At 43.6% G+C, this 25,478-nt stretch overlaps 1 protein-coding gene across 1 annotated transcript in view; it reads left to right on the top strand.

Moving 5' to 3' along the window:
• Nucleotides 1–5,005: 5,005 nt before the first annotated feature.
• Atp8b4 (ATPase phospholipid transporting 8B4 (putative)) overlaps nt 5,006–25,478 on the top strand; it is a 134,175-nt gene continuing 113,702 nt past the window's right edge. The window contains exons 1-3 of the mRNA XM_042687985.1: nt 5,006–5,031; nt 9,778–9,843; nt 15,050–15,108. Of these exons, the coding sequence (XP_042543919.1) occupies nt 9,816–9,843; nt 15,050–15,108 (87 nt within the window). The 5' untranslated portion in view covers nt 5,006–5,031; nt 9,778–9,815. The remainder of the gene's footprint in view (nt 5,032–9,777; nt 9,844–15,049; nt 15,109–25,478) is intronic.

The following is a 25,478-nucleotide window of genomic DNA, read 5'->3' as shown; positions in this document are numbered from 1 at the left end:
AGGAGTATTTGATTTTGTTCACATGTTAATTGGAAATTTTCATTTAGTAGATAAAACTACTGAAGCAAATTGGAAATTGTCACTCTCCTTGGAATAAAACTAACCAAGCTACTTTGCCTTGCTTTTCTTTTCCTCCATCCTCCCTCCTTTCTTCCGCTTTCTGTTTCTTTCCTCTTTCTTTCTCTCCCCCTCCCTCTCTTCCTTGCTTCTCACCCCCCTCTCCTCTCTCCTCTCCTCCCATCTCCCTCCCCCTCTCCTTTCTGGTAGTTAATAAGAGATGAGTCTCATGGACTTTACTGTCCAGGCTGACTTCCAGCCTCAATCCTCAAATCTTAGCCTCCCGAATAGTATTGTAGGCATGAGCCAATAGTGCCCTTCAGTCTTCTCTCTCTCTCCATTCCTGTCCTTAATGTATTTCATTCAGTGAACTTTTCCTGACCCTTCACATCCTTCTTTTTCTTTTTCCTTCCTTCCTTCCTTCCTTCCTTCCTTCCTTCCTTCCTTCCTTCCTTCCTTCCTTCCTTCCTTCCTTCCTTCCTTCCCTTCCCTTCCCTTCCCTTCCCTTCCCTTCCTTTCCTTCCTTTCCTTCCTTCCTTCCTTTCCTTTTTTTTTTCTTTCCTTTTCTGGTGCCACTCCAGAGGCTTGAATTCAGAGCCTAAGTGCTATCCCTGTGCTTTTGTTGTTCAAGGCTAGCACTCTACCACTTAAGCCACTTTTGGCTTTTGGGTGCTTAATTGGAGATGAGAGTCTTGAGGAATTTCCTACTTGGGCTGGCTTTGAACTAGGATCCTCAAATCGCAGCCTCCTGAGTAGCTAGGATCACAGGCATGGCTTGATTTTGTTTTCTAATAACCCTATGAGTTATGTTGATGGATGAGAAAACGCAGACTTAGAATGGAGGGGAACTTGCTGGTAGTGACAGGGTCAGCGGGACCAGACCTGGGGAGGCGGGGGAGCTGGGTCCAGAACTGGTAGAGAAATGGAGAAGTGAGAAGGGGAAGGAAGGAAGATGACCAAATCAAAAGCCCCAGTTGTGAGGGAAGTGAGGGAAGGAGACGATCAGGAGAAGGAAGGGAAAGGCTCAGAGGAGAGGGAACAGCTTGTAATCTTAGTTACTCAGGGCTAAGACTTGAGGATGAGATCATGGTTTGAAGCCAGCCCAGAAAATGCATGAGACTTTTTGTTGTTGGTGGTGTTGGTGGTGGTCATGGGGCTTGAACTCAGGCCCTGAGCTTTTCTGCTCAAGGCTAGCGCTCTACCACTTGAACCACAGCTTCACTTCCAGTTTTCTGGTGGTTTATTGGAGATACGAGTCTCACGAACTTTCCTGCCTGGGCTGGCTTTGAACTGCCATCCTCAGATCTCAGCCTCCTGAGTATCTAGTATTACAGGAGTGAGCCACCAGCACCTGGCTTCCCTGAAGTTCTTATCTCTAACTAACCACCAATAAGCCAGTAGTGGAGCTATGGCTCAAGTGGTAAAGTGCCAGCTTTGAGAAAAAAAAAAAAACAAAAACTAAGTGAAAATGTAGGGCCCTGAGTTCCAAGTCCTAGTATCAGCACACACATACACATGTTCAGAAGTTTGCCTTGATAATTAGTGTTAAAGACCTCTCATTTTGTGCTTCTGTCTCCACAGCCACCCAGGTTTGCCTTGAGAGTTTCAACCCAGGTCCTTTAATAACATAGTCGAACAAATTGGAAACACATCAAGCTGTCTGACATCCAATTCAAGCTTCTAACCATCACCTCCTGCTGTCTGGTGCGGTTTGGACAGGCGATTTCCTGGGGGGCCCTTTGGTGAGTTTACTATGTATGGCTGCAGTGATCAATTTGTTCTGGAGACTTAGGACTATAATTCAATAGCAAACTAAGAGCAGATCTATCTTCCAGGGGTAAACTAAGCAAGTGATGAGATAAAATTGGCTGATTTAGTCTCTGAAATGATAACTGTACATGTATGCATTCTATAGTAATTGTGTAGACACCAATGAACAAAAGTCTTAAATGTTTTAATAAATGACAGACATGTGTTTAAGGCAGGCACCAGTGGCTTACGCCTGTAGTACTAGCTACTCAGGAGGCTGAATTCTACAGACTGAAGTTCAAAGTCAGCCCTGACAGGAAAGTCCATGACACTCTTACCTCCAGCTAGCCATTAAAAAGCCAGGAGTAGAACAATGGTACTGTTTAAGTGGTAGAGTACCTACCTGCCTTGCGTAAAGAAGCTAAGGACAGCGCCCAGGCCCTGAGTTCAAGTCTCAGAACCACAACACACAAGAAGAATGACAACTTTTAAATTGGGAATATTTGATACAGTTGTCAGGAAAACCAGAATGTTCTCTTTAATATGACTAGTGTGTCCTTTTCCTGTGGGAAAGGGTTCTCCGGGAAAGCAATTTATTACCAGTGTGTAATTATTACCAGTGTGTTGCTGGGTGAGGTAGCACGGGAGCAGGGGGAATTGTCTGTAATCACTTGATTGGTGATTGGCCCCAGATCTTCACACAGGGAACAATCATTTTAATCCTTTGCTTAAAGCACTGAGTCATGAATACCCAGGCAGATCAGTGTTCACTGTAAGGCATTGAGCTTGGACAAAGTGCCTTCCTCCCAGTGCCGATTGGTAACTAGCACCACCAGCTTGTCATGCTGTGTCTATGCAAAGGTCAAGGTGTCTGGAACCAACTCTTTTACTTTTCCTGTGTCAGTTCAAGTCTGCCTTTGACTTTGCCATTTCTTTTACTAGAAGAATTATTTTCTGCAACCAAGATTCAAACATGAAATTTGAAAGATGAAAGGGAAGAAAATCCACATGGAAGTCAACTTTCAATTGCTAACGCTTTCTGAAAAATGACAACATTTTAAGATTAAAAATTAGAATTTTAATCTGAAAATTTAAATTTATATGTATAGAAAGGATACATATAAAGCCGGGCGCCTGTAGCTCACACCTGTCATCCTAGCTACTCAGGAGGCTGAGATCTGAGGATTATGGTTCAAAGCCAGCCTGGGCGGGAAAGTCCGCTGAGACTCTTATCTCCAATAAACCATTCAGAAAACAGGAAGCGGTGCTGTGGCTCAAGTGGTAGAGCGCTCGCCTGTGAGCTGAAGAGCTGGGGGACAGCGCCCAGGCCCAGAGTTCAGGCCCCATGACTGACAAAAAAAAAACAAATATATTCTAAAACATATATTCTAAAGTGAATATATTTATAAATTCCTTAGCTATTATTTTTGTTAATTTGATTCTTCTCTATTTCCCCCCATACTTCTTTCATATATATGTAAAACATTACTAGATTTTTGCCTTTTATACAAGGAAACGATAATTTGAAGTGTGTGTGTGTGTGTGTGTGTGTGTGTGTGTGTGTGTGTGTGTGTGTGTGTGTGTGTGTGTGTGTCTGTGTGTCTGTGTGTGTGTGTGTGTGTGTCTGTGTGTGTCTGTGTGTGTTTTCCCCCTGCCATTACTGGGGCTTGAACTCAAGGCCTAGGCACTGTCCCTGAGCTTTTTTGCTTAAGGCTAGTGCTGTTCTACTTGAGTGACAACTCCATTTCCAGCTTTCTGGTGGTTAACTGGAAATGAGAGTCTCATGGACTTTCCTGCTGAGGATGGCTTTGAATCTCCATCCTCAGATCTCAGCCTCCTGAGTAGCTAGGATTACAAGGACAAGCCATCAGTACCCAGTGCATCATTTTAATCTTTGCATGGGATGAAGTCAAGGATAAGACAACACCTGACCAACAGCGTTTACTTTTCTATTTCCTTTGCTTTGGGGTAAGTTTTAAAAATGGGAAATATATCCATGTAACTCTTGTTCACTTCAGTATTTGCAAATGGTTGAACTTTAGAATCCTAAATTCCTACTTCTAGAGTTTACTTTTTTAAATTAATATTCTTGTATCTGATTTTTTTCTGATTGCAGTTTTCGTGATTAATTTTTGAATGATTTGCACTTCAATAATATTGTAGAGAACATATGTGCTTCTATAGCATTCCCTCTATAAAGACACACTTGCAGATTTTCTAGAAATATACTGAACTTCATTCATGCTGTACCAGAATGAACAAATGCTTATTAACAATGGCTAATATTCTTGTATCTGATTTTTTTTTTGGGGGGGGGTCCGGTTGTGGGGCCTGAACTCTGGGCCTGGGCACTGTCCCTCAGCTCTTCAGCTCAAGGCTAGTGCTCTACCACTTGAGCCACGGCACCACTTCCGGCTTTTTTTCTTTTTTGCTTATGTGGTGCTGGGGAATCGAACCCAGGGCCTCAGGCATGCAAGGCAAGCGCTCTACCACTCAGCCACCTTCCCAGCCCATATCTGATTTTTTTTTTAAAGCAGCATTGGGTTAGACAGGTGCTGGTGGCTTACACTTGTAATCCTAGCTATTCAGGAGGCTGAGATCTGAGGATGACTGTTCAAAGCCAGCCCAGGCAGGAAAGTCCACGAGACTCTTATCTTCAATAAATTATCAAAAAATCCAAAAGTGGAACTGTGGCTGTAGTGGCAAAGCACAAGTCATGAGCAAAAGAAGCTCAGGGACGGTGTCCAGGCCCTAAATTCAAGCCCTTGGACCAGGAAAACAAAAAAAAGGGAAAAGAAGAAGTAGTAGTAGTAGTAGTATTAGAGTTTGAACTCAGGACCTAGAGCTTGCTAGGCAGGTACTCTACTACTAGAACCAAGCCACTAGCTCCTTTTTTTGGTTATTTTTGAGATAGGGTCCCAGTTTATACCTGGGTAGGCATGGATTGAAATACTCCTATTTATACTTCTTCCTGTTGCCACTGGTGGAGATGGAATCTTTGATGCTTTTTTGGGGTGGAGGTGGGGACTGTGGCCTATAATCCCCTGATCTCTGACTCCAAATAGCTAGGATTACAGAATTGAGGCTCAGTGCCCACCTTCTTAGCTGATTTTGTTTGTTGTGTTTCCGCAGGCCTTCACTGACCCAAAGGTTCTACAAAAGATGATTTTTTTCTTTCCTCCAGCGTCCTACAGAAGTGGAGCTGGGGTCAGCTAGGTCATTTTGGTGAGTTGATAAATGTGCACCAGTGGAAAGATGAAATTTTACCTTCTGGAAGTTTAACTAGAAACCTACATTTGTATGAATCTCCTACGAATGATGCCAGGTGTCAATTGTAACCAGGAAAAAGCTGGATCAGAAGAAATAGGGGCTTGAAGGTCAGTTCTTCAGGGAGAAAAAGCACTTGAGTAAGATCACTAATAAAACATAGCTCCTGGGATTGGGGATTTAGCTCAGCGGAAGCATACTTGCTTGGTAAGTGCAAGGCCCTGAGTTCATTCCTCAGCAGCACAAAACCAGTGGCTCACGCCTGTAATCCTAGTTACTCAGGAGGCTGAGATCTGAGGATTGCAGTTCAAAGCCAGCACAGGAAAGGAAAGTCCATGAGATTCTTAATCTTCAATTAACCAGTAAAATTTGGAAGTGGAGCTGTGGTTCAAGGGGTAGAGTGCTAGCCTTGAACTAAAAAAACTCATACAGTGCCCAGGTCCTGAGTTCAATCCTAGGAAACCCTCACCTCCCATGGACACATGATATGCACGTGTGCATACATACACACACTTCTAAAAGCACATAGATATATGGTTTAATTCATACAAAAGTGATTATAGATCATTCTGGGCTAATCACTAAAGGAGATATTTTGTCCCAAAGCAAAAATGGCTAAAATTAGACAGATTCATTCAAAAGATATATCTTCAAAATGAAGGGTTTAAAAGGCAATTTGGAAGCTGGGCTCCGGTGGCTCATGCCACCTAGCTATTCAGGAGGCTGAGATCTGAGGATTGTGGTTCAAAGCCAGCCCAGGCAGGAAAGTCTATGAGACTCTTATCTCCAATAAACCACTCAGAAAACCGGAAGTGGCACTGTGGCTCAAGTGGTAGAGTGTTAGCCTTGAGCTGAAGAGCTGAGGGACAGCACTGAGGCCCAGAGTTCAGGCCCATGACCAACCCCCCCCCCCCCACTCCCCAAAAAAGGCAATTTGTGTTTGGCACTGGTGGCTCACTCCAATAATCCTACCTACTCAGGAATCAGAGATCTGAGGATCTCGGTTCTGGGTTTCAGCCCAGGCAAGAAAGTCCTTGAGACTCTTATCTCCAATGAACCACTAGAAAACAGGAAGTAGAGCTGTGGCTCAAAGTGGCAGAGTGCTTACCACAAGCACCGACGCTCAGGGACAGTGTCCAGGCCCTGAGTTCAAGCCCTATAACCAACAAAAACAAAACAACAATTTTGGAAAGGTTGTATTAGAGAAAATTAAAAGTAAGATTATAACATGGAAGGGCTGACATTGATCAAGATGCATTGTACTCAAATTGTTGTGTTGAATTGAAAAACAATAAAACTCTGAACAGTAAGGCATAAAAGTAATTTTAGGGTAAAACGGTAAAAAAAAAAAAAGTAATTTTAGGAAGGATATGGTTATTGCTTTAAGATGGATTATTTAGGAGTCTTCAAAATGAGAAGCAATTGTTGGAAGAGCTACGAAACAAAAGGATATTTTCCCATAGTTATTTTGCAGAAGTATATTTAGGTGCATCTTTTTTTGGGGGGGGGGTTTGTTTTTATTTTTGCTGTTGTTGTCATGGGACTTGAACTCAGGGCCTGGGTGCTGTCCCTGAGCTCTTTTGCTCAAGGCTAGGACTCTACTACTTTGAGCCACAGCACCACTTCCAGTTTTCTGGTGGTTAATTGGAGATAAGAATCTCATGGCCTTTTCTGCCTGGGCTGGCTTTGAACCATGATCCTTAGGTCTTAGTCTCCTGAGTAGCTAGGATTACAGGCATGTGCCACCAGCGCTAGGCTAGGTGCAGCTGGTTATTTATATATATTCTACTGGTTATTTATACTTCTCTTTCAGACCAATCTAGCAAACTAATAGTGAGGAAGCCACTGGCTAGCATTCCTATTAACATCTTAAGTGTTGTTGACCCCCTGCTTAAATTCTCATCGTTTCCTGTCCTGCAAGTCCCTTCTTGTTACCTTGCTTAGAGAATTATTCTTCCCTCTTCATGCTCCAGGGAATCTGAGCCAGAGAAAACAAGAGCATGTGGACTTCAGTCCTCAGAGAGAATTTTCAAGCCCTAACAAGTAACCTTAGACTAGAGCAGCTGTTCTTCCCCAGCCGGGTAGGGCCACCACATACAACTGTCATTCTACACGGTTTGTGCGTGAACCCTCCTGATGTCATTTTTTTTTTCTTTTTGTGGGTTGTTGGGCTTGAACTCAGGGCCTGAGCGCTGTTCCTGAGTGCTTTCATTCAAGGCTAGTGCTCTACCACTTTAAGCCACAGCATCACTTGCGGTTTTCTGGTAGTTAATGGGAGATTCATGGACCTGACTGCTGGAGCTGGCTTTGAACCTCGATCCTCAGATCTCAGCCTCCTGAGTAGCTAGGATTATAGATGTGAGCCATTGCTGCCTGGCTCTAATGTCATTTTGTACCTGCTGGTACCATGTGTATATGTAACAAAGAGCAAAGGAAGTTCTTCATAGGTGCAAATTCAGTTTGGTCTAAGTTATAGTTCACAGAAAAGACTTGGCCTATTTTTGATGCTGGTCCTCGGGTTGACCATAAGAGCCCGGCACTGTCCTTGAGCTTTTTTTCACTCAAGGTTAGCGCTTTACCACTTGAGTCACAGCTCCACTTTAGGCTATTTTGGTGGGTTGTTGGAGGTAACAGTCTAATAGGCTTTCCTGCCCGGCCTGTCTTTTTGAACTTGGATCCTCACATCTCAGCCTCCTGGGTAGCTAGGATTACAGAGGTGCGCCCAGCTATGAGTCTGGTTTGGATGTGAACACTGATCTCTGGGTGTCCAAGGGAGATGCGTGAAGAGTACAGGGAAAGGGCGCGTGCTGGTCAGCAGAAAGGCCCTAGGCCTACTCTGGGGTGGGCGGGGGACTGCCTAGGGATGGGGCAGCAGAAAGAGGTTAGGAGGGATGCTGTGGGGCAGGCGGCCTTGGAGCCAGACAGTAGAAAGCTCAGGGGAAGGAACAAGGGAGCTGTTGATCCTTTGAGTTGAGCTCCCTTCCTGCTTGAGCAGTACTTTGTCTTCTTGCTTGGATTTGTCCATTTTGGTAATACGGGGCCTAGGAAAGCTAGTGCTCGTGCTAGTGGCTCCAGTTGGGAGGCCCAATGAGAAGGGTACAACAGGAAGACATCCTGACGGTTTCAGGTATTTGAGATTCTAGGAGGTTCATAGGAGAGGTGGGGAATGATGAACTTCCTCTCTGGTCTCTTTTCTTGGAAACTACTAAGCCATCAACACCATTCTTCCTCTTCTCCGGTCCCTGTATGATTGAACAACTTCTTTTTTTGGGGGGGGGGGGGGGCTCTGGTCGTGGGGCCTGAACTCTGGGCCTGGGCGCTATCCCTCAGCTCTTCAGCTCAAGGCTAGCGCTCTACCACTTGAGCCACAGTGCCACTTCCAGTTTTCTGGTGATTTATTGGAGATAAGAGTTTCATGGACTTTCCTGCCCGGGCTGGTTTGGAACCATGATCCTCAGATCTCAGCCTCCTGAATATCTAGGGTTACAGGTGTGAGCCACTGGCACCTGGCAGTCATTTATTTATTTATTATTTTAGTTTTGGTTGTGGGGCTTGAATTCAAGATCCTGGACTCTTGCTTGGTTGATTTTTTTGCTCAAGGCTCGCCCTCAATGACTTGAGCCACAGCTCTACTTTTGAGTTTTTAAATTTTTTTTGTTATTATAAAGGTGATATAAAACGGGGTTACAGTTATATAAGTCAGGTAAAGAATACTTTTTCTTGGACAGTGTCACCCCTTCTCTCACTTAAAATTTTTCCCTCCCACAAGTTGTTTTCCTCCCATAAGTTGAATAGTTCATTTTCAACATAGTGTCTATGGGTAGCACTGCTGTGTGTGTTTACCTTTGATCCTCCATTACTATGACCCCCCCCCCCCCCCATTACCCTTCCAAAGACAGATACATGGACAAACAAGACCAAAAGAAAAGAAGGTCAACAACAAAGAAAAACCTCTTGTTTCTATTTCCTGGAATTCATTTCCATAAATATTATTTTATATGATCATATGCATATAGGCCTTGCACCTTTGTATTCCTCCTTTAAGAGCATCCTCCGTTGGTCTCACTGTGCATGAATGCCTAGAGTCTTATAGAATTTATCATGCCCTGGTGTATTATAGATCTAGTTTCGGCACATGAGAGAGAACTTGTGCTGTTTGTCTCCCTGAGCTTGGCTTACTTCATGTAACGTGATTTGTTCTCTGTCTATCCGTTTCCCTGCAAATGACATAATATTATTCTTGCTAATAGCGATGTAAAATTCCATTGTGCATAGGTACCATAGTTTTTGGGTCCACCCATCTATTGTAGGGAATCTGTGCCATTCCCTTCTGGCTTTTTGGTAATTTATTGGAGGTAAGTCTCCGGCTGGCATGAAACCTCCGCCCTCAGGTCTCAGGCTTTGGAGTAGCTAGGATTACAGGCTTGAGCCATCCGTGTCTGGCAAACTTTGCTCTTGAAGCTGTCCCTTTGGGATGCAGGTTCCCAAGTCCCAACACATTTATGATGTAGATGGTTATTTTTTTTTCTGGAACTACTACAATCTGGCTAGACTTAGGCTTGATAATGGAATCTGTTACTCTTTATTGTGTCAGTCACTTCCTAGACCTCTAAGCTGTTCTCAGAGAATGAAAGAGTGTGTATGTCTGCTTATTCAGTGTTTTTCAAATACTAATGGTGAGGGTTTCTCTTGGTTTTTGTTTAGGCCAACCATCAAGACCTAGTGAAAGACAGGCTGCAATCATGTTTGGTGCTAAAAAGAAATCGCTTGGTAAGTACCTACTTCTTCAGACAGCTAGAAGCAATATGAAAATTTATTATTATTATTTTGATGCTGCTCCTAGGGCTTGAACTCAGAGCCTAGGCACTATCCCTGTGCTTCTTTTCTCAAAGCCAGCCCTCTACCATTTGAGCCACAGTGCCACTTCCAGCCTTTTTTGGTAGAATAGAAATAAGAGTCTCACAGACTTTCTTGCCTGGATGGGCTTCAAACCTCCACCCTCAGATCTCAGCCTCCTGAGTAGCTAGGATTACAGATATTCTTATCTCAGTATTCTTTTTCTTTTTTGCTAGTCCTGGGGCTTAAACTCAGGGCCGGAGTACTGTCCCTGAGCTTCTTTTGCTTAAGGCTAGCACTCTACTACTTGGGCTACAGGACTACTTCTGGTTTTTCTGTTTATGTGGCACTGAGGAATGGAACCCAGGGCTTCATGCAGAGTAGGCAAGCACTCTACCACTAAGTCACGTTCCCAGCCTTTTCCCAGTATTCTTTTACCATTATACTTTAAATTTTTTCAGTAGCAATGGTGGCTTAAAAATGATTCACAGAGGGATGTCATTGATCAAGATGCCTTGCTTGCACTCACAATCTGTCTTGTTGAATTGAAACCCCTTTGTACAACTTCCTTAAAAAATGGGAAAAAAGGGCTGGGAAGGTGGCTCAGTGGTAGAGCACTTGCCTTGCATGCTCGAGGCCCTGGGTTCGATTCCTCAGCACCATATAAGCAAAAAGAAAAAAGCCGGAAGTGGTGCTGTGGCTCAAGTGGTAGAGTGGTAGCCTTGAGCTGAAGAGCTGAGGGACAGCGCCCAGGCCCAGAGTTCAGGCCCCACAACCGGAACCAAAAAAAACAAAAAAACAAAAAATGGGAAAAAATAGTTTACTAAACATCACGAAAATGTTGTATTTCCCAGAGCATAGAGGCCTTTGGATCAACCCTGGGGTTTCCAGGGGGAAACAGTCAGCAGAGGTAATATTGTGACTCCGGAGCAGTACCTTGTCTAAAACATTGAAGAAAGCTGTGCTGTCATGTGTCGAAACTCAGCTGGCATCTCCAGGAAGTGTAGGACATTGAGAGTGTGTGGGGAGATATAGCAATCTGTCATAGGTAGGGTGGGAAATCAGAATTTTCCCTGAGATAGGCTTTCTTCTCTATGATTTCCACGTTCACACACAAGCCATACTCTTCGAGATGTGAGAAATCCCAGCTCACTGACTTGGCTTGGATGATTTTTTTCTGTGTGCCCTTGGTGATTTTACCCTTGCTGTATAGCCTACACTGGAGACTCAAAGGCCAATTTGTCCGAAAGCGTGTCTGTGCTTTTCCTCAAAGCAGCCCAGAGAGTGTGGGTCATGGGTAAAAACTTGAATTCAGATCTCATTACTTTGGTAATATGGGAAGCAAAAGAAGTCGATCATTAAGGGCCTTCTTCAAAGTAGCTAAAGCTGTTCTTGATTCCAAAAGGAGCTGTTGGAGCAGGGACACATTATGCCACAAGGGGAGCCCTCAAAATGTTTATGAGCAGTGGGGTGGCAAGACTCAGAGCAGGACTGCTTTCTGTCTTCTATGTCTTGAGGCACTTTTTGCCTTTATTTTCTCCTTCCTTCATTAAACAAATATTAAAAAGTTATGTTTTATGACTCTTGTCAATACAAAGACAAATAGGATTCATGTTGGATCCATTATCATGGATCTGTTATTATATTTTTTCCTTCTGATTTTAAAAGGAATGAAAATTAAAACCCTGGAAGGGCTTTTAGAGGGTGTGTGTGTGTGTGTGTGGTGTGTGTGTGTGTGTGTGTGTGTGTGTGTGTGTTATTGAATGCTTCTAATCCCAGCTACATTGGAGGTGAAGGTAGGAGGAGGGTGATTTGAAGCTAACCCAGTCAACCGATCAATTGGATGTCATGGTTCCCGGTGATCCCTAGCTACATGGGAAGTGGAGGATTTCAGCCTGAGGTTCCCCCAGGTAGAAGGGTGAGGCCCCATCTTTAAGTGAAAAAATAAAAGAAAGGCTAGGGGGTGTAGCTCAAGTGCTAGAGTCCTTGCCTAGCCGGAGCAAAGGGAAAACTGAGTTCAAATACCAATACTGCCCCCAATAAAGCATGTTGGGGTGTAGGTACTCTGCCTTTCATGTTTAGATAAGTCATCTTGGTCACAATATGGAAGCTGCAGCCTCTCAGAGTGCCTGTGTGCATCCCAGGTAAGCAGCGGAGAGAGATTGCTTCTGCTGCTCAGGTTTCTGAAGAGCTGGCCTCATTCTCATTCTGGACCTTGAAATCCAGAGTACAGATTTGGTACTTCCTTCTGGAAGCTGGGGGTTGGCTGCATAGGTGCTTGAGCAACTAATGGCCTTATGGTAGAAACACTTTCTGATGCTCTTGGCATGTTCATTGGCCCCAGGACCCAATCTTCACAGCGTAATCTGACTGTCCTGGTCTAGCGTAGTACTGTTGATCTACAGTTAGGTTTCCATTGCATTTGGGTAGTCGTTTTTGGAGAATTAATTTGTATGTTTGGGTCACTGAGTTTGTAATCCATGAAATGAATTGCATGGATTGCTAGCAATCCAGGCAAAGAACTTGAGTTAAGTATTTTTTTATTCACAAAGTTGATATACAGTCATTGTGTTATGTGTTTTCAGGGAATGGAAATAATAGGGTCTATCATCTGTCTGTCTGTCTGTCTGTCTGTCTGTCTATCTATCTATCTTTCATCTCCCTATCTTTATCACCTGTATCTATCATCTGTGTATCTGTCATACATCCATACCATCTTTCTATCTTTCATCTATCAGTCAATAATTAATGCATCTGTCATCTACCTTTTTTTGTTGTTGGTGGTGGTGGTGGGGCCTGAACTCTGAGCCTGGGCGCTGTCCCTCAGCTCTTCAGCTCAAGGCTAGCGCTCTACCACTTGAGCCACAGTGCCACTTCTGGCTTTTTCTGCTTATGTGGTGCTGAGAAATTGAATTCGGGGTCTCATGCATGTAAGGCAAGCACTCTACCACTGAGCCACCTTCCCAGCCCTCATCTATCTATTAGCTTCCTATCTTATTCTCAGATGTACAGTTGGCAGACTGGAGACTTGTGAGCCAATGGTATTCCAGTCTGCTTAAGATTCAGGAAGAGCCAGTGTTTCAATTTGAGTCTGAATGTTAAAGGCAGGAGGAATTCCCTCTTAGTCTTTTTTTTTTTTTTTGTCGGTCGTGGGGCCTGAACTCTGGGCCTGGGTGCTGTCCCTCAGCTCTTTGGCTCAAGGCTAGCACTCTACCACTTGAGCCATAGCACCACTTCTGGCTTTTTCTGCTTATGTGGTGCTGAGGAATCGAACCCACAGCCTCATGCATGCAAGGCAAGCACTCTACCACTGAGCCACCTTCCTAGCCCCCCCTCTTAGTCTTTTTAAATACCCCCATCTTTTAGGACTTATGGTATTTGGGAAAATCTTGTGTGTGTATGCCAATAGTGGGGCTTGAATTCAAGTTTTTGCTCAAGGCTGGTGCTCTACCACTTGAGCCACAGCTTTACTCCAGCTTTTTGGTGGTTCATTGGAGATAATTCTCAAAGACTTTACTGCCTGAGATGGTTTTGAATTGTGATTCTCAGATCTTAGGCTCTTGAGTAGCTAGGATTATAGACATGAGCCAGTGGCAATTAGGATGGGGATGTAACTTTTAAGAACTAGTCAATGAACCTTCACTGTTATTGCTGACCTTATTCTAGTAAAATTGAACTCTGCAGCTGTACATATGTACTAATAGCTACGTGCCAAGGGCTCATCAGAAAATCTTGTCACTTTTCCTTAAGTTACATAACCCAGTTCATGCTAGGAGGAGGATAAATTGGAATAAATGTTTTATTTTCTTTCTGAAGCTTATCATTAGGACATGATGAGAAAATTTGGAGGGTCAGGAGGGAAACAAATGCAAGGCCTTTAGTATTTGTTCAGTCCCTTAACTTTGTTTTGAAGCTCTTTTGTGAGAATAAGAATTTTTTTAAGTGGGACATTTTCTTCCCCCTTTCCTTTGGTTCTCTTTAGTTTTCTGCTTAAATGTCACTGCAGGTCACCATGGAATTTCAATAGGAAACTCTCCAGTTCAAGACACATATTTTTCAATTGTATCAGAATGTGTTCTTGGAGTAATCCAATGAAGAAATCTTGGAGGCTGGGGAACTCTTCTCTTTAAAGCTCCCTCTACTTATTGTTCTTGCTTCATGGTTTTAATGAATTGTGCTGGCTTCCAACCACATGGACCAGATTGTGCAGAATGAAAGAAAATGAAGAGAGGAAAGCTTAAGTTATTGATTAAGAACTTGAGAGAATTTTTTCCCTGAATTTTTTACCTAAACCCTCACTTCTGTCTCTCTGTCTCTCTCTCTTATGTACACACACACACAAAACCACTGAGCTCTGGTGGCTCACACTTATAATCCTAGCTACTTAGGAGGCTGAGATCTGAGGATTGTGGTTCAAAGCCATCCTAGGCAGGAAAGTGTGTGAGACTCTGATTTTCAAGTAGCCAGCACAAAGCCAGAAGTGGATCTGCGGCTCAGTGGTAGAGCACCAGTCTGGAGTGAAAAAGCTAGGGGAGAGTACCCAGGCCCTAGTTCAAGCTTCAGGATTGGTACGTGCATGCACGTGCACACATACACATGCACTCTCTCTCTCTCTCTCTCTCTCTCTCTCTCTCTCTCTCTCTCTCCCCCCTCCCCCAGTAGGATAGTTGAATTCCTCTCATCTTTTAAACTTGTGAGCTGATGATGTTTTTGGTATCCTTGATGTATCTCACCGGCCCCTGTTCCATGTAGAAAGGCAGAAAGGCAAGCTTGGAGACTAGAGGGAGTTGTTGTTTAATCTTTAAAAGTGACTTTTCTTTATGCATGCCTTTAGGAACTGAGGCTTAGGGAAAGTCTTTGTAGAGTAGAAATAGAAATTGGTGACATTTCATGTGTCTCAGTGTGGATGGTATTAAGAAGACAATGAGACACATTTCAGCTTTCCATTTTGAGGATTTCCAACAGAAGTTCCAATATTTAGGCTAGGAAAAAAAGAAGAAGAAAGCACCATCCTTCAATGACAAAAGAAAGGATCTCTGTCCTCTGACAACAAAGTAACCTACATGACAGAATTTTAATAAGATGTGTATTTCTGTGGGTCTAAAATATAACTTCATATCTGATTTTTCTTTTTCTTTAGAAGTGGAGCGGATGGTGAAGGCCAATGACCGTGAATTCAATGAGAAGTTCCAGTACGCAGTGAGTAACTTTTGTAGCTCATACACTGTGGAGTGGGTCTTACCTTTACTGTAGGTGGGAGTCATGCCTTTTAGAACCTTAGGACTCCTTAAAAACATCATTTGTTGGTCCATTTTTAAAAGGGGATTGCCACATGGTTCCATTGATACGGATCTTACTGCTTATCTTCTGCTTTAAGGGTGATTTTTATGATGAGCAACCTTGGCAACATGGGAGAATTATATTCTCAGGGACTGATGCTTAATTTCTTTTGGTGTCGATTTGCATACTAGGCAATACTGGGAAAATTGGAAAACGGAACTTTGTGAAGGAAATGGTTGATGTGGAATCCCTTACTTCCCCTCCCCTTTTTCTCTTTTCCTCCCTCCTTTCTTCCTTCCTTCCTTCCTTCTTTCCCTCCCAGCCTCACTCAGCTGCAAGGGGGCAAGCATTCATCTTTGGAGACTCAGTTTAAGCATTTTCTCTTGAGACCTCCCTCCGTCCCACCTTCCCTCCTCTCCTCACCTCCCTCCCTCCCTCCCTTCCTTCCTTCGTGCTGGTGCTGGGCTTGAACTTGGGGCCCAGGCGCTGTCCCTGAGCTCTTTTGTTTTTTTTTGGGTCCGGTCGTGGGGCCTGAATTCTGGGCCTGGGCGCTGTCCCTTAGCTCTTCAGCTCAAGGCTAGCGCTCTACCACTTGAGCCACAGCACCACTTCCAGCTTTTTTTCTTTTTGCTTATGTGGTGCTGGGGAATTGAACCCAGGGCCTCATGCATGCAAGACAAGCACTCTACCACTGAGCCACCTTCCCAGCCCCTGTCCCTGAGCTCTTCTGCTCAAGGCTAGTACTCTTCCCACTTTGAGGCACAGCTCTACTTCTAGTTTTCTGGTGGTTAATTGGAGATAAGAGTCTCACAGACTTTGACTGGGCTGGCTTTGAACCATGATCCTCAGATCTCAGCCTCTTGAATAGCTAGGATTACAGTTGTGAGCTACTGGCACCCAGCATAGATTCCTTATTGTGAAACACTGATTAAGTCTGTGATTTTTATTCATCTATCTTATAAGCTTGGATAAAGTAAGTTTGCCCTGCGGGGGAGGAGTAGTCCTCAGAGGAGGCTTGTGAAGGTTTTTCTTAGGTAGAAGGAGGGGAGGATTATGATTCCCAGGGTGGTGGTTTGTTGTGGTGGTTTCTGGATACCTGGGCATCTTGTCCCTCTGATTATCCCCAGCTTGGCCTTGGTGCCTTCCCATGCAGTCTCAAGCCAGTCCCTTACCTGTACAGAATGACCCCAGCCACCCTTTGACAATGAAATCCCCACTCCTCTGAGTAGGTACGGGTATATTTGAAGACCTTAGGGAAACAAAAAAGCAATAATAACTCATTTACTATGGGAGTAATTATGCACCTAAGTACTTGGCTGTGTTTACTTGTTTTTCAATGTATAATAAGTATTTTCATTCTGTGAGTAGAAACTGCACAAAGAAAGCCGTCTTTTGTGTGTGATTATAACATGATACATATTCGTGGACTTAAAAAAACTGAGACAGCTTAAAACCAAAAAACCTATGTAGTTAAATCTTCATTGACTTAGGTGAGTTGGAACGTGTCCTCACTAGGATTGAAAAATTCAGCTCCGAAAATTTAGGAAATTTCCAGTTACCTGTGTACATGTGATGCTCAGACAAAAGTGATTTAAAAAGGGGCTGGGAATGTGGCTTAGTGATAGAGTACTTAGCCAGTGTGTATGAGGCCCTGGGTTCAATTCCTTGGTACCACATAAACAAAAAAACAAAAGAAAATACTTTTTACAAAGTGATTAAAGCTGGGTGCCGGTAGCTCATACCTGTAATCCTAGCTACTCATGAGGCTGAAATCTGAAGATCACGGTTCAGGTAAAGCTGTGAGACTCTTATCTCCAACAAACCACTCAGAAAACTGGAAATGGCGCTGTGGCTCAAGTGGTAGAGTGCTATCCTTGAGCTGAAGAGCTGAGAGACAGCGCCCAGCCCCAGAGTTCAAGCCCCACAACTGACCAAAAACAAATAAAAAAGATTAAAAAAAGCTTTGATGCAGGATACCTTTCCATTACTTAAACGAGTGCATTGCCATTTACAAATTCCGTCGGAGGTTAGCCAGTGGCTCATGGCCTGGAATCCTAGCTCAGGAGTGGGGTTTGAAGCCAGCCTGGGAAAGAAAGTCCATGAGACTGTTACCTCTGATTATCTACCCAAAAAAAGACAGAAGTGGAGCTCTGGTTCAAGTGGTAGAGCACTAGTCTTGAGCAAATAAGCTCAGGAACAGTGCCCAAGCCCTGAATTAAAGCCCCAGGACCAACGCACACACACAAAGTTCTGCCAAAGTTTAAGAGAATTGAGCAAAGAGAACGTGCCAGGTGATGGGGAAGGGAGAGAAAAAGAGAGGGAGGAAAACTAGGAGAGAGGGAAAGACAAGGAGGGAGAGAGAAGAGGGGAGGGGAGGGAGTGACAGACAGGGCAAGATTGGAAGAGGGTTCGAGGGAGGGAGAAAACCAGTAGAAATCAATGCCTTTCATCATTACTTATTTTAAAATGAAGTCAGAAATTTGCCAAAAGTAATCTAACGTTTTTTTCTGATTTCTTTTTTAAAGCATCAACAGAATTTTTAACATACGGTAACTGTTCTCACTCTTCTATAATCTACTTTGAACACGTCTTACTAGGTAGGAAGGCTGCTCGGTTTACGCTCCCAATTTAACATTAACAAATTTAAACACAACTGTTTTTACTACTTCTATTAGTCATTCCAACCATTAAGCAAGATGACTTTGAACTCCCTTTTAATGAGAATAATAACTCTAGCCCTTGGCTCAGTCTTCTAGGCTGTTCTTCAGGCTCATTTTGTTTTACATTTCTTGGCAGTGTGAAATTCCTCTTGTGATGTGATGTTTCTCATTTTGCAATTCTCACGACATCGTGTTTAATTTACCGACTCAGTTTACATGGGCCATTAACCTTGTCTCTTGTTTGTGTTCTCAGCTCTACATCTCCCCAAAAAGCTTTTGATCATTTTTCTAGGCCTGTGCTTTGTCTGATCCTATGCTTTGCAGCTTTAAAGTTGGTTGGTAACTTAAGGTTCTCTATGTATTGAAATATCTTCCCCATTCAGCTTTTAAAGAGAAAAGTTTGCTTGGCCAGGTGTAGTGTTTGTTTATGGAAATTGAACGACTCATCTGCATCTTTTATAAGTTTTTTTCCTCCTGTGTTCATAAGTAGAGATATGAACAGGTGAAGGTCAGTCAACATTTTATTTTTTGTCAAATTTTATCTTCATTGTCTTTCTTTGTCTATCAGGTATTAGAAAGAGGAGAAAGGAGGAAATGAGAGTTTATTTGTTGTGCTTTTGGGTTGAAGGGAGTTCATGGGGCTAACAGGGGGTCTCTCATATTCACTTCCATTTGCGGGTGGTATTTCTTTCAATCTGGGTAAGAATAAGCAAAAGGCCCTGGGCGATGACCTGTCTTATAAGGATATTCCAATACATATGTATGTAAACATACACTGGGTCATATGCATTGATACATACACACATGAACTGAAGTATGATATGCAGGGGAGGATTTCAGTGTTGTATCGCTTTTGAACAATGAAATTACAGTCTCAGGACATGAGTACCAGGAAGCTGAAATGTGTATGTAAGGGTGAGGTAGGGGAAGAGGGGGAGTGAGTGGCGGGGGGACAGTAGACAGACGGAGAGAGGAAGAATGGGTGAATGCATTCCTACTATTCAATGTGACGATGTGGACCATTGCAGGGATGGGTGGGGTTAGGAGAGATGGGGGAGGAAGATGGAAGGGGTGACAAGAATCATGATGCATTTGTACTTACAAAGCACACGTGCCATTGACAGTGCTTTGTACAAGTACTTACAAAAACCAAAAGAGGGCAGGGGTCATGGCTCCAGTGGTAGAGCGCTTGCTAGGTAAGCGCAGGGCCCCTAAATTCAAACCTCGGCATCATCAACAAAGAAAGAATTCCTCAATAAAGAAAATAAAAGGATATTCCATTCTGTAAGTGGTTACAACTTTAACATGAAATAGTCACGGCTTCTAGTTCTAGCTGTGCCCAGATGACTTCACGGTGTTGCCTGGGTTATTCTACCAGACTCCCTACAGTGTCTCTATTCAGCAGGTGCTTTCATTAGCCTGAGTTTGTATCTGGACAGAATGATGCTGCACCGCCAGCCATTCAGCTCAGAGTTCCCGAGTGGAGGCCGACGGCGTGCTTGTTTCTCTAAGCCATGGGCCATCTGGTCCTTAGAGCTGACTGACTGTGTTTTTCTCTGTTTTGAAGCTTCCTTATCTCCATTTCTTTTTTGTCATCAATTGACTATTGCCACCCCGATCCTCTTCTCCTGTCTGTGTCTTTTCTTTGGGAGACTCTGGCTTTCCTGTCATCCTGAGACAAACCCCAGGTCTGTGTGGACGCTCAGCCTGATGGGAAATTTGGGCTTCTCCTTTTCTTCAGGAGCAGTGTAGTCACACTGTGAATAGGATATAGATCTTCACCCCCATATCCGGTAACCAGGGCAACGCATGCACCAATGGAGAGTACAAGATGATGATACGTTGGAATTAGTCATAAAAAATGCCAGTGACTTGGATTTGTTATGCATTTCTGCCTGTTAGTTGTTTCTTTGTATTGAGGCATCACCATAGTAACAATGGTTTTGTTTTTTTTTTCTTTCAAAGCAAACATTTGAAAATGCTTTCTGCTTCAATGTGCCATTTGTATCTGTGTATGTTATTCTAAGTTCTATATGACAAGACATTGCCATTTACCCTCTATAAATAATTTACTTGTAGGAGAAAATATATTTTTGGACATCTCTCAAATTCGTTTTTTGTGCTGGATTCAAAAGTTTAAAAGCACAAATTTTTTTTTTTTTTTTTAAATCTCTCTGACATCTCGTTTGTTTAAATAGTGTTGTTCATTGGCTAAATATTTGTCTTGATTCCTTATCTCTTCAGTTTGATTTGCCTGCTTATCATCTTTAGTTCTAGCCTCCAACTCCCTATGCCTGAGGATTCAGAAATGGAACTTTAATGTAACTAAGGAATCCAGTAAAACTATTTTATCCTTTATTTTCTCCAGTTGAATTCATAAAGACTCCAAGATGACAGTTTTTCACCTGTAGAAGGTGAAAATTAATTAATGGAGATAACGTCAAGCATCCCCATAAGCCAACTTTCTAATTCCGTCTGCTTAGTGAAGTACATTTTAAGCAAACCTGCACAGACTTGGATTTTTTATTATTTTCTTCATTGTAATTACACAAAACTGGACAGTATCTGAGCCATATAAAAGTGGGAATAAAAGATTGAAAATAGGAAATTCCTTTTATTTTGAGTAGTTGTACAAAGGGGTTTCAATTCCACATGTCAGTTTCTGAGTACAGGTCATCTTCATTAATTCTCCCCCATCTCTCCCAACCCCACCCATCCCCTCAAAGTTACCAATTTTTTCTTTGGCTTTTTTTTTTTTTTTTGGTCGGTCGTGGGGCTTGAACTCTGGGCTTGGGCACTGTCCCTGCGCTCTTCAGCTCAAGGTGAGCACTCTACTACTTGAGCCACAGTGCCACTTCCAGTTTTCTAGTGGTTTATTGGAGATAAGAGTCTCAGCGGACTTTCCTGCCCCAGGCTGGCTTTGAACCATAATCCTCAGATCTCAACCTCCTGAGTAGCTAAGATTACAGGCATGAGCCACCGGCGCCTGGCTGCTTTTTTTTTTTTTTTGGTTGGTCATTGGGCTTGAACTGGGGGCCTGGGAGCTATCGCTGAGCTTTTTTGCTAAAGGCTCGTGCTCTACCACTTTGAGCCATAGTAGCACTTCTGGTTTTCTGGTGGTTTATTGGTGACAAGAGTCTCACGGATTTTTCTTGCCCAGGCTGGCTTTGAACCACAATCCTCCGATCTTAACCTCCTTACAGGGGAGAGCCAGGGGCACCCAGCTAGACAATTTTTTTTTTAAAGATAGGGATTAACTTAAGAATATTACTGTGGGGGCTGGGAAGGTGGCTCAGTGGTAGAGCGCTTGCCTTGCATGCATGAGGCCCTGGGTTCGATTCCTCAGCACCACATAAGCAAAAAGAAAAAAATCCGGAAGTGGCGCTGTGGCTCAAGTGGTAGAGCGCTAGCCTTGAGCTGAAGAGTGCAGGCCCAGTGCCCAGAGTTCAGACCCCACGACTGGACACAAAAAATAAATGAATAAAATAAAAGTTTGCAAAAAAAAAAAAAAAAGAATATTACTGTGAATGAATTTGACAAATGAGTTTTACTGTGACATTTCCATATAGGCATACAATGTACCTCATTCCCTTAAATGTATCCTTTCTATTACTCTTTCTTTCCCTCTTTCCCTCTTCCTCTACCTTTACAATGGTTTTAAGTGAGTTTCCTTATGCCGTTTCTTACATATATGTGGTATAATAATAATTAATCACATTACTGTTAATATATTACATTACTATAGATGTAATATAATATGTAATTGGATCAGTTCTGCCTTATTGCTCTCTCCTTTCACCCTCCCCTTCCGCCCCAGTGAAATAAGCCATTTTTGATGTAGAATTTTGGAACGTGATCATTTGGTAGTGTGCAGGGGGAAGAAAAATGACTGTCCTTGTGCACAGAGAAGTACAAACTCAGTTTCCTTTTTTTTTTTGGCAAGTGACTTATGAAATGAACCTAGAAATCATCATGTGGATGAAACTGAGCAACTTCAGTAATGATTGAGTAGTTCCCAGAAAAACCACGAACCCCCCAACAGTCTCAGCGTGGTTATGTCTTCCTGAAAACCAACACACTTGCTTGGTTGGTTTACTAAGTCCTACCCCAGATGGAGAGAGAGAGAGAGAGAGAGAGAGATCGGGGGAAAATGTGGACAAGGAATATACCAGGAGAAGGAGGTAAAGAAAGTGCCATGGGGTGTTAGAGAAGATTTGAGAACTGTAACCAGAAGCTAGTCCCTTCCTCCCTCCCTCCCTCTCTCTCCCTCCCACTCACTCATTTCACTCATTCACTTATTCATTCATTCATTCATTCATTCAGGAACTGGGGGAAAGGATCTGGTCTGTGTATACTGGTGGTTATTCCCAGCTGGCTTCCTTAGCAATGCTCTAGTAGATCTGTAGCTATTAAATAAGTGCCCCCCGCTCCTTGCTCTGGAGCCTGGTGGACGGGAGCACCTGTCCTTGATTGGAGGCGCTGTGGTCATGTCATGGCAGCTGGTGCTGAGTTCAGCACCCACAGGGGATTCTTGCCGAGTCGGTATGTGCACAACACAGCAGCCTGGTCTTCTGTGTGTCATTAAGGGAGCTCCATCTGTCAGTCCCCAAACAAATTTAGGGGAGTCTTTTAACTTAAGAGCCTGTCGAGCATGACCTCGAAATTGGGCGAACATTCATAAAATTATTTGTGCGTGATGTGATCACAAAAAAACGAGAGACGGTCACTTATAAATTCTTGTTGTTGGTGTGTTTTAATAACAGAAGCTTTTAAGGTTGTCTTCTCACCCCCGCTCCCCATTGCCAACACAGACAGATGAGTTTCCAGTCATGGAAACTAGCCAGTCTTCTCTTCTCCTCCATAGCTTCACACACAAACAGAACCACTCAACGAGCAGAAAATCCACAACCAGGTGTTATGGCTTTGAATTCAGCCACTGTTTGCCACTGGCTGTGAAAGGGTTGCAGACCAGGAACAGCTAGGCCTGCTGTCAGGGTGTGAAGCTCAGGGGTCCCCAGTGGTGGTACCCAGCATAGCTAGGGCCTCAGGGTTTTGTGCTCTGCCCCATTTGACCCCCAGGGATGCAGGAGAAAATTATAACCCTTGAGGTGAGGCTATTTATGTGCGCCCATGATGTAAGAGGCAGAATCCTAGGAAAGATGAAGATGGTTGATCACGTGTTGTTGTAACCCCTTGGCCCTCTGGGAAATCTTGATGGGCGCCTTTCCTTGGGAACTGACTTTTCCACGGTGTCGGTGCTATTGTCATAAACACTGAAATCCTGCCTGAAAACTGGCCTACTTCTCAGACTGCACACAACATGAACATAGTTTAAGTTTTAGTGCTAATATACAAAAATGCATCCAGGTGCCAAGTTGTCTGAAAACTCTCTTGTAGACCAGCAAGCTAGCGTCCCAGTATCAGCTGGGAAATGCGTATTCTGCATAGAAGGCTTTGTCTTTCATGAGTATTTTTAAAAATTTATTATTTTCTTGTGCTACTACTGGAGCTTGAACTTGGGGCCTTCGTTTTCTTACAGCTCAAAGCTGACACTCTACCCCTTGAGCTATAGCTCCACGTTCAGCTTTTTGGTGATTAATTGGAGAGAAGAGTCCTAACATGCTGGGCACTGAGTCTCATGCCTGTAACCCAAGCTGCTCAGGAGGCTGAGATTTGAGTTTGAAGCCAGCCCAGGCAGGAAGGTCGTGAGACTCTCATCTCCAATTAAGCAGCAAAAAAGCCAGAAGTGGCCACTGTGTCTCAAGAAGTAGAGTGCTAACTCCTAGCAAAAGAAGTTCAAGCCCTGAGTTCCAGTCCTAGGACTGCCACCATAATTAAAAACAAACAAACAAAAAATCTCAACCTTTCTTGACTAAGGTGGCTTTGACCTGTGATCCTCAGATCTTTGCCTCCTGAGTAGCTGGGATTACAGATATGAGCCATCAGTACAAGACTGGCTATATACTTTGTTTTTCTCTCCAGCTGTCATAGAAGGAAAGCAAAGTTACCTTTTTGTTTGCAACTATCTCGAAAAAAATTAGTGTGATTCAATTAATCTCAGAGGAGACATTTAATTTGTTCCCTTGGGAGTTGCCCAAAATTAGTTCTTTGGAGATAAATCCTTTATCCATGGGACATTAACTAGCTGTAGCATAGTCTTGCAGATGCTAGGATGCTAAAGCAAATCCTAAGGGTGGCAGGGGAGCTGCAGATTGGGTTGTTTTTTTGGGGAGACTCCTGAGTCCAGCCATTGCCCGCGTTCCCCAAGTCTAGGGGGAATTGCGCCACCCTGACAAGCCCGTGCGAACGCACTCCCTGGCTTGGGAAGACTGGAAATGACTGTGCCAGCTGATTGAATTAATGTCAGCCATTCCTGGGGCTTTAGCTTACACATGTTCCGTCTCTTTACGAAGGTGATGGGGTTTTCCCACGGGGGCAATCTTAGCGCTCCTGGAATTTGATTCATTTCCAGGAACTCTATCCCACTGGAACGCAGGACCCGACCAGTCATCGGCATTCCCAGGCAACTTTCATTTTCCTCATCTGTAAAAGGATTAGGAGGTAGAAATCTAGTTCATTGGGATTTTTTTTTTTTTAAGTTGAGGATTCTGGAGATGAACTGTGCCCAGTGCTCCGCATATGTAAAAGAGACACGCTCTGCTGGCGGGGGTCATTGGGTGGCACATAGAAAGTCACACATTCAGCCAGGTGCTGGTGGTGCATACCTATACTCGTAACTACTCAGGAGGCTGAGTTCTGAGGATCGTGGCTTGAAGTCAGCTGGCCCAGGAAAGTCTGTGAGACTCTGATCTCCAAAATGGCAAAAGTAGAGCTGTGGCTCAAGAGGTAGAGCGCCAGCTGACGGCAAAAAAGCTTAAGTGAGAGCACAAGGCCTTGAGTTCAAGCCCCAGTGCCTGCACACAGGAAGGCAGGAAGGAAGAAGGGAAGGAAAAGGGAGGAAAGAAGGAAAGTCACGCATTGTTCATTCTGAGCATATAACATACGGAAACACACAGACGTGAATAGACACGTGTGCATGCATACACACATACACGCATACGTATGTTGTCTTTAGACATATTTCTATAACACAAATACATCTAGAGCAGAGCCCATCTTTAACGTAGTTTTTTTTTTTTTTTTTTTTTAACAATTTCTTTATTAGCTTAGTTCTACCAGAGGATGATTTCATTGTTTCATCTCCGTACATTAACCTTGAAATTTTTAGTTAAAAAATATAGAGAGAGAAGTCTTTTTCCCCCCTTTCCTTCCCTGATAGTTCTGAGGATTCTTTTGGGCACCCCTGGGGGGGTGGGGTTGGCTATTTCCTAGGGGTCATATCCTGGTGTCAGCAGAGAGAGTAATCTTGAGGTACCATTAGCCTGGAGTTGTACGGGAAGGCTTCCTAAGGGATGGGGCAGGCCTGGGCCACACCACAGCATGCCTCTTCTCTTAAACAAAGTCATCTGTTTATGAGTTTGGTTTCTGGGTCTCCCTACCTCTTTTCCCGTAACGACAATGCAAGCTTGCCCTCTGAAGTGATGATCTTGTGGCTTCCCACCCCAGCTCCCGGCCAGCACCACAGGGCACACAACCCACACGGCCCCTTGGCAAAGATGCTGGATGAAG

This window comes from Dipodomys spectabilis, unplaced genomic scaffold, assembly GCF_019054845.1.
Source record: "Dipodomys spectabilis isolate Male_0828 unplaced genomic scaffold, ASM1905484v1 ptg000108l, whole genome shotgun sequence".
In the NCBI taxonomy this organism is placed as follows: domain Eukaryota; kingdom Metazoa; phylum Chordata; class Mammalia; order Rodentia; family Heteromyidae; genus Dipodomys; species Dipodomys spectabilis.
The sequence above is the reverse complement of the archived record's forward strand: the minus strand, read 5'-3'. Positions and strand labels throughout refer to the sequence as shown.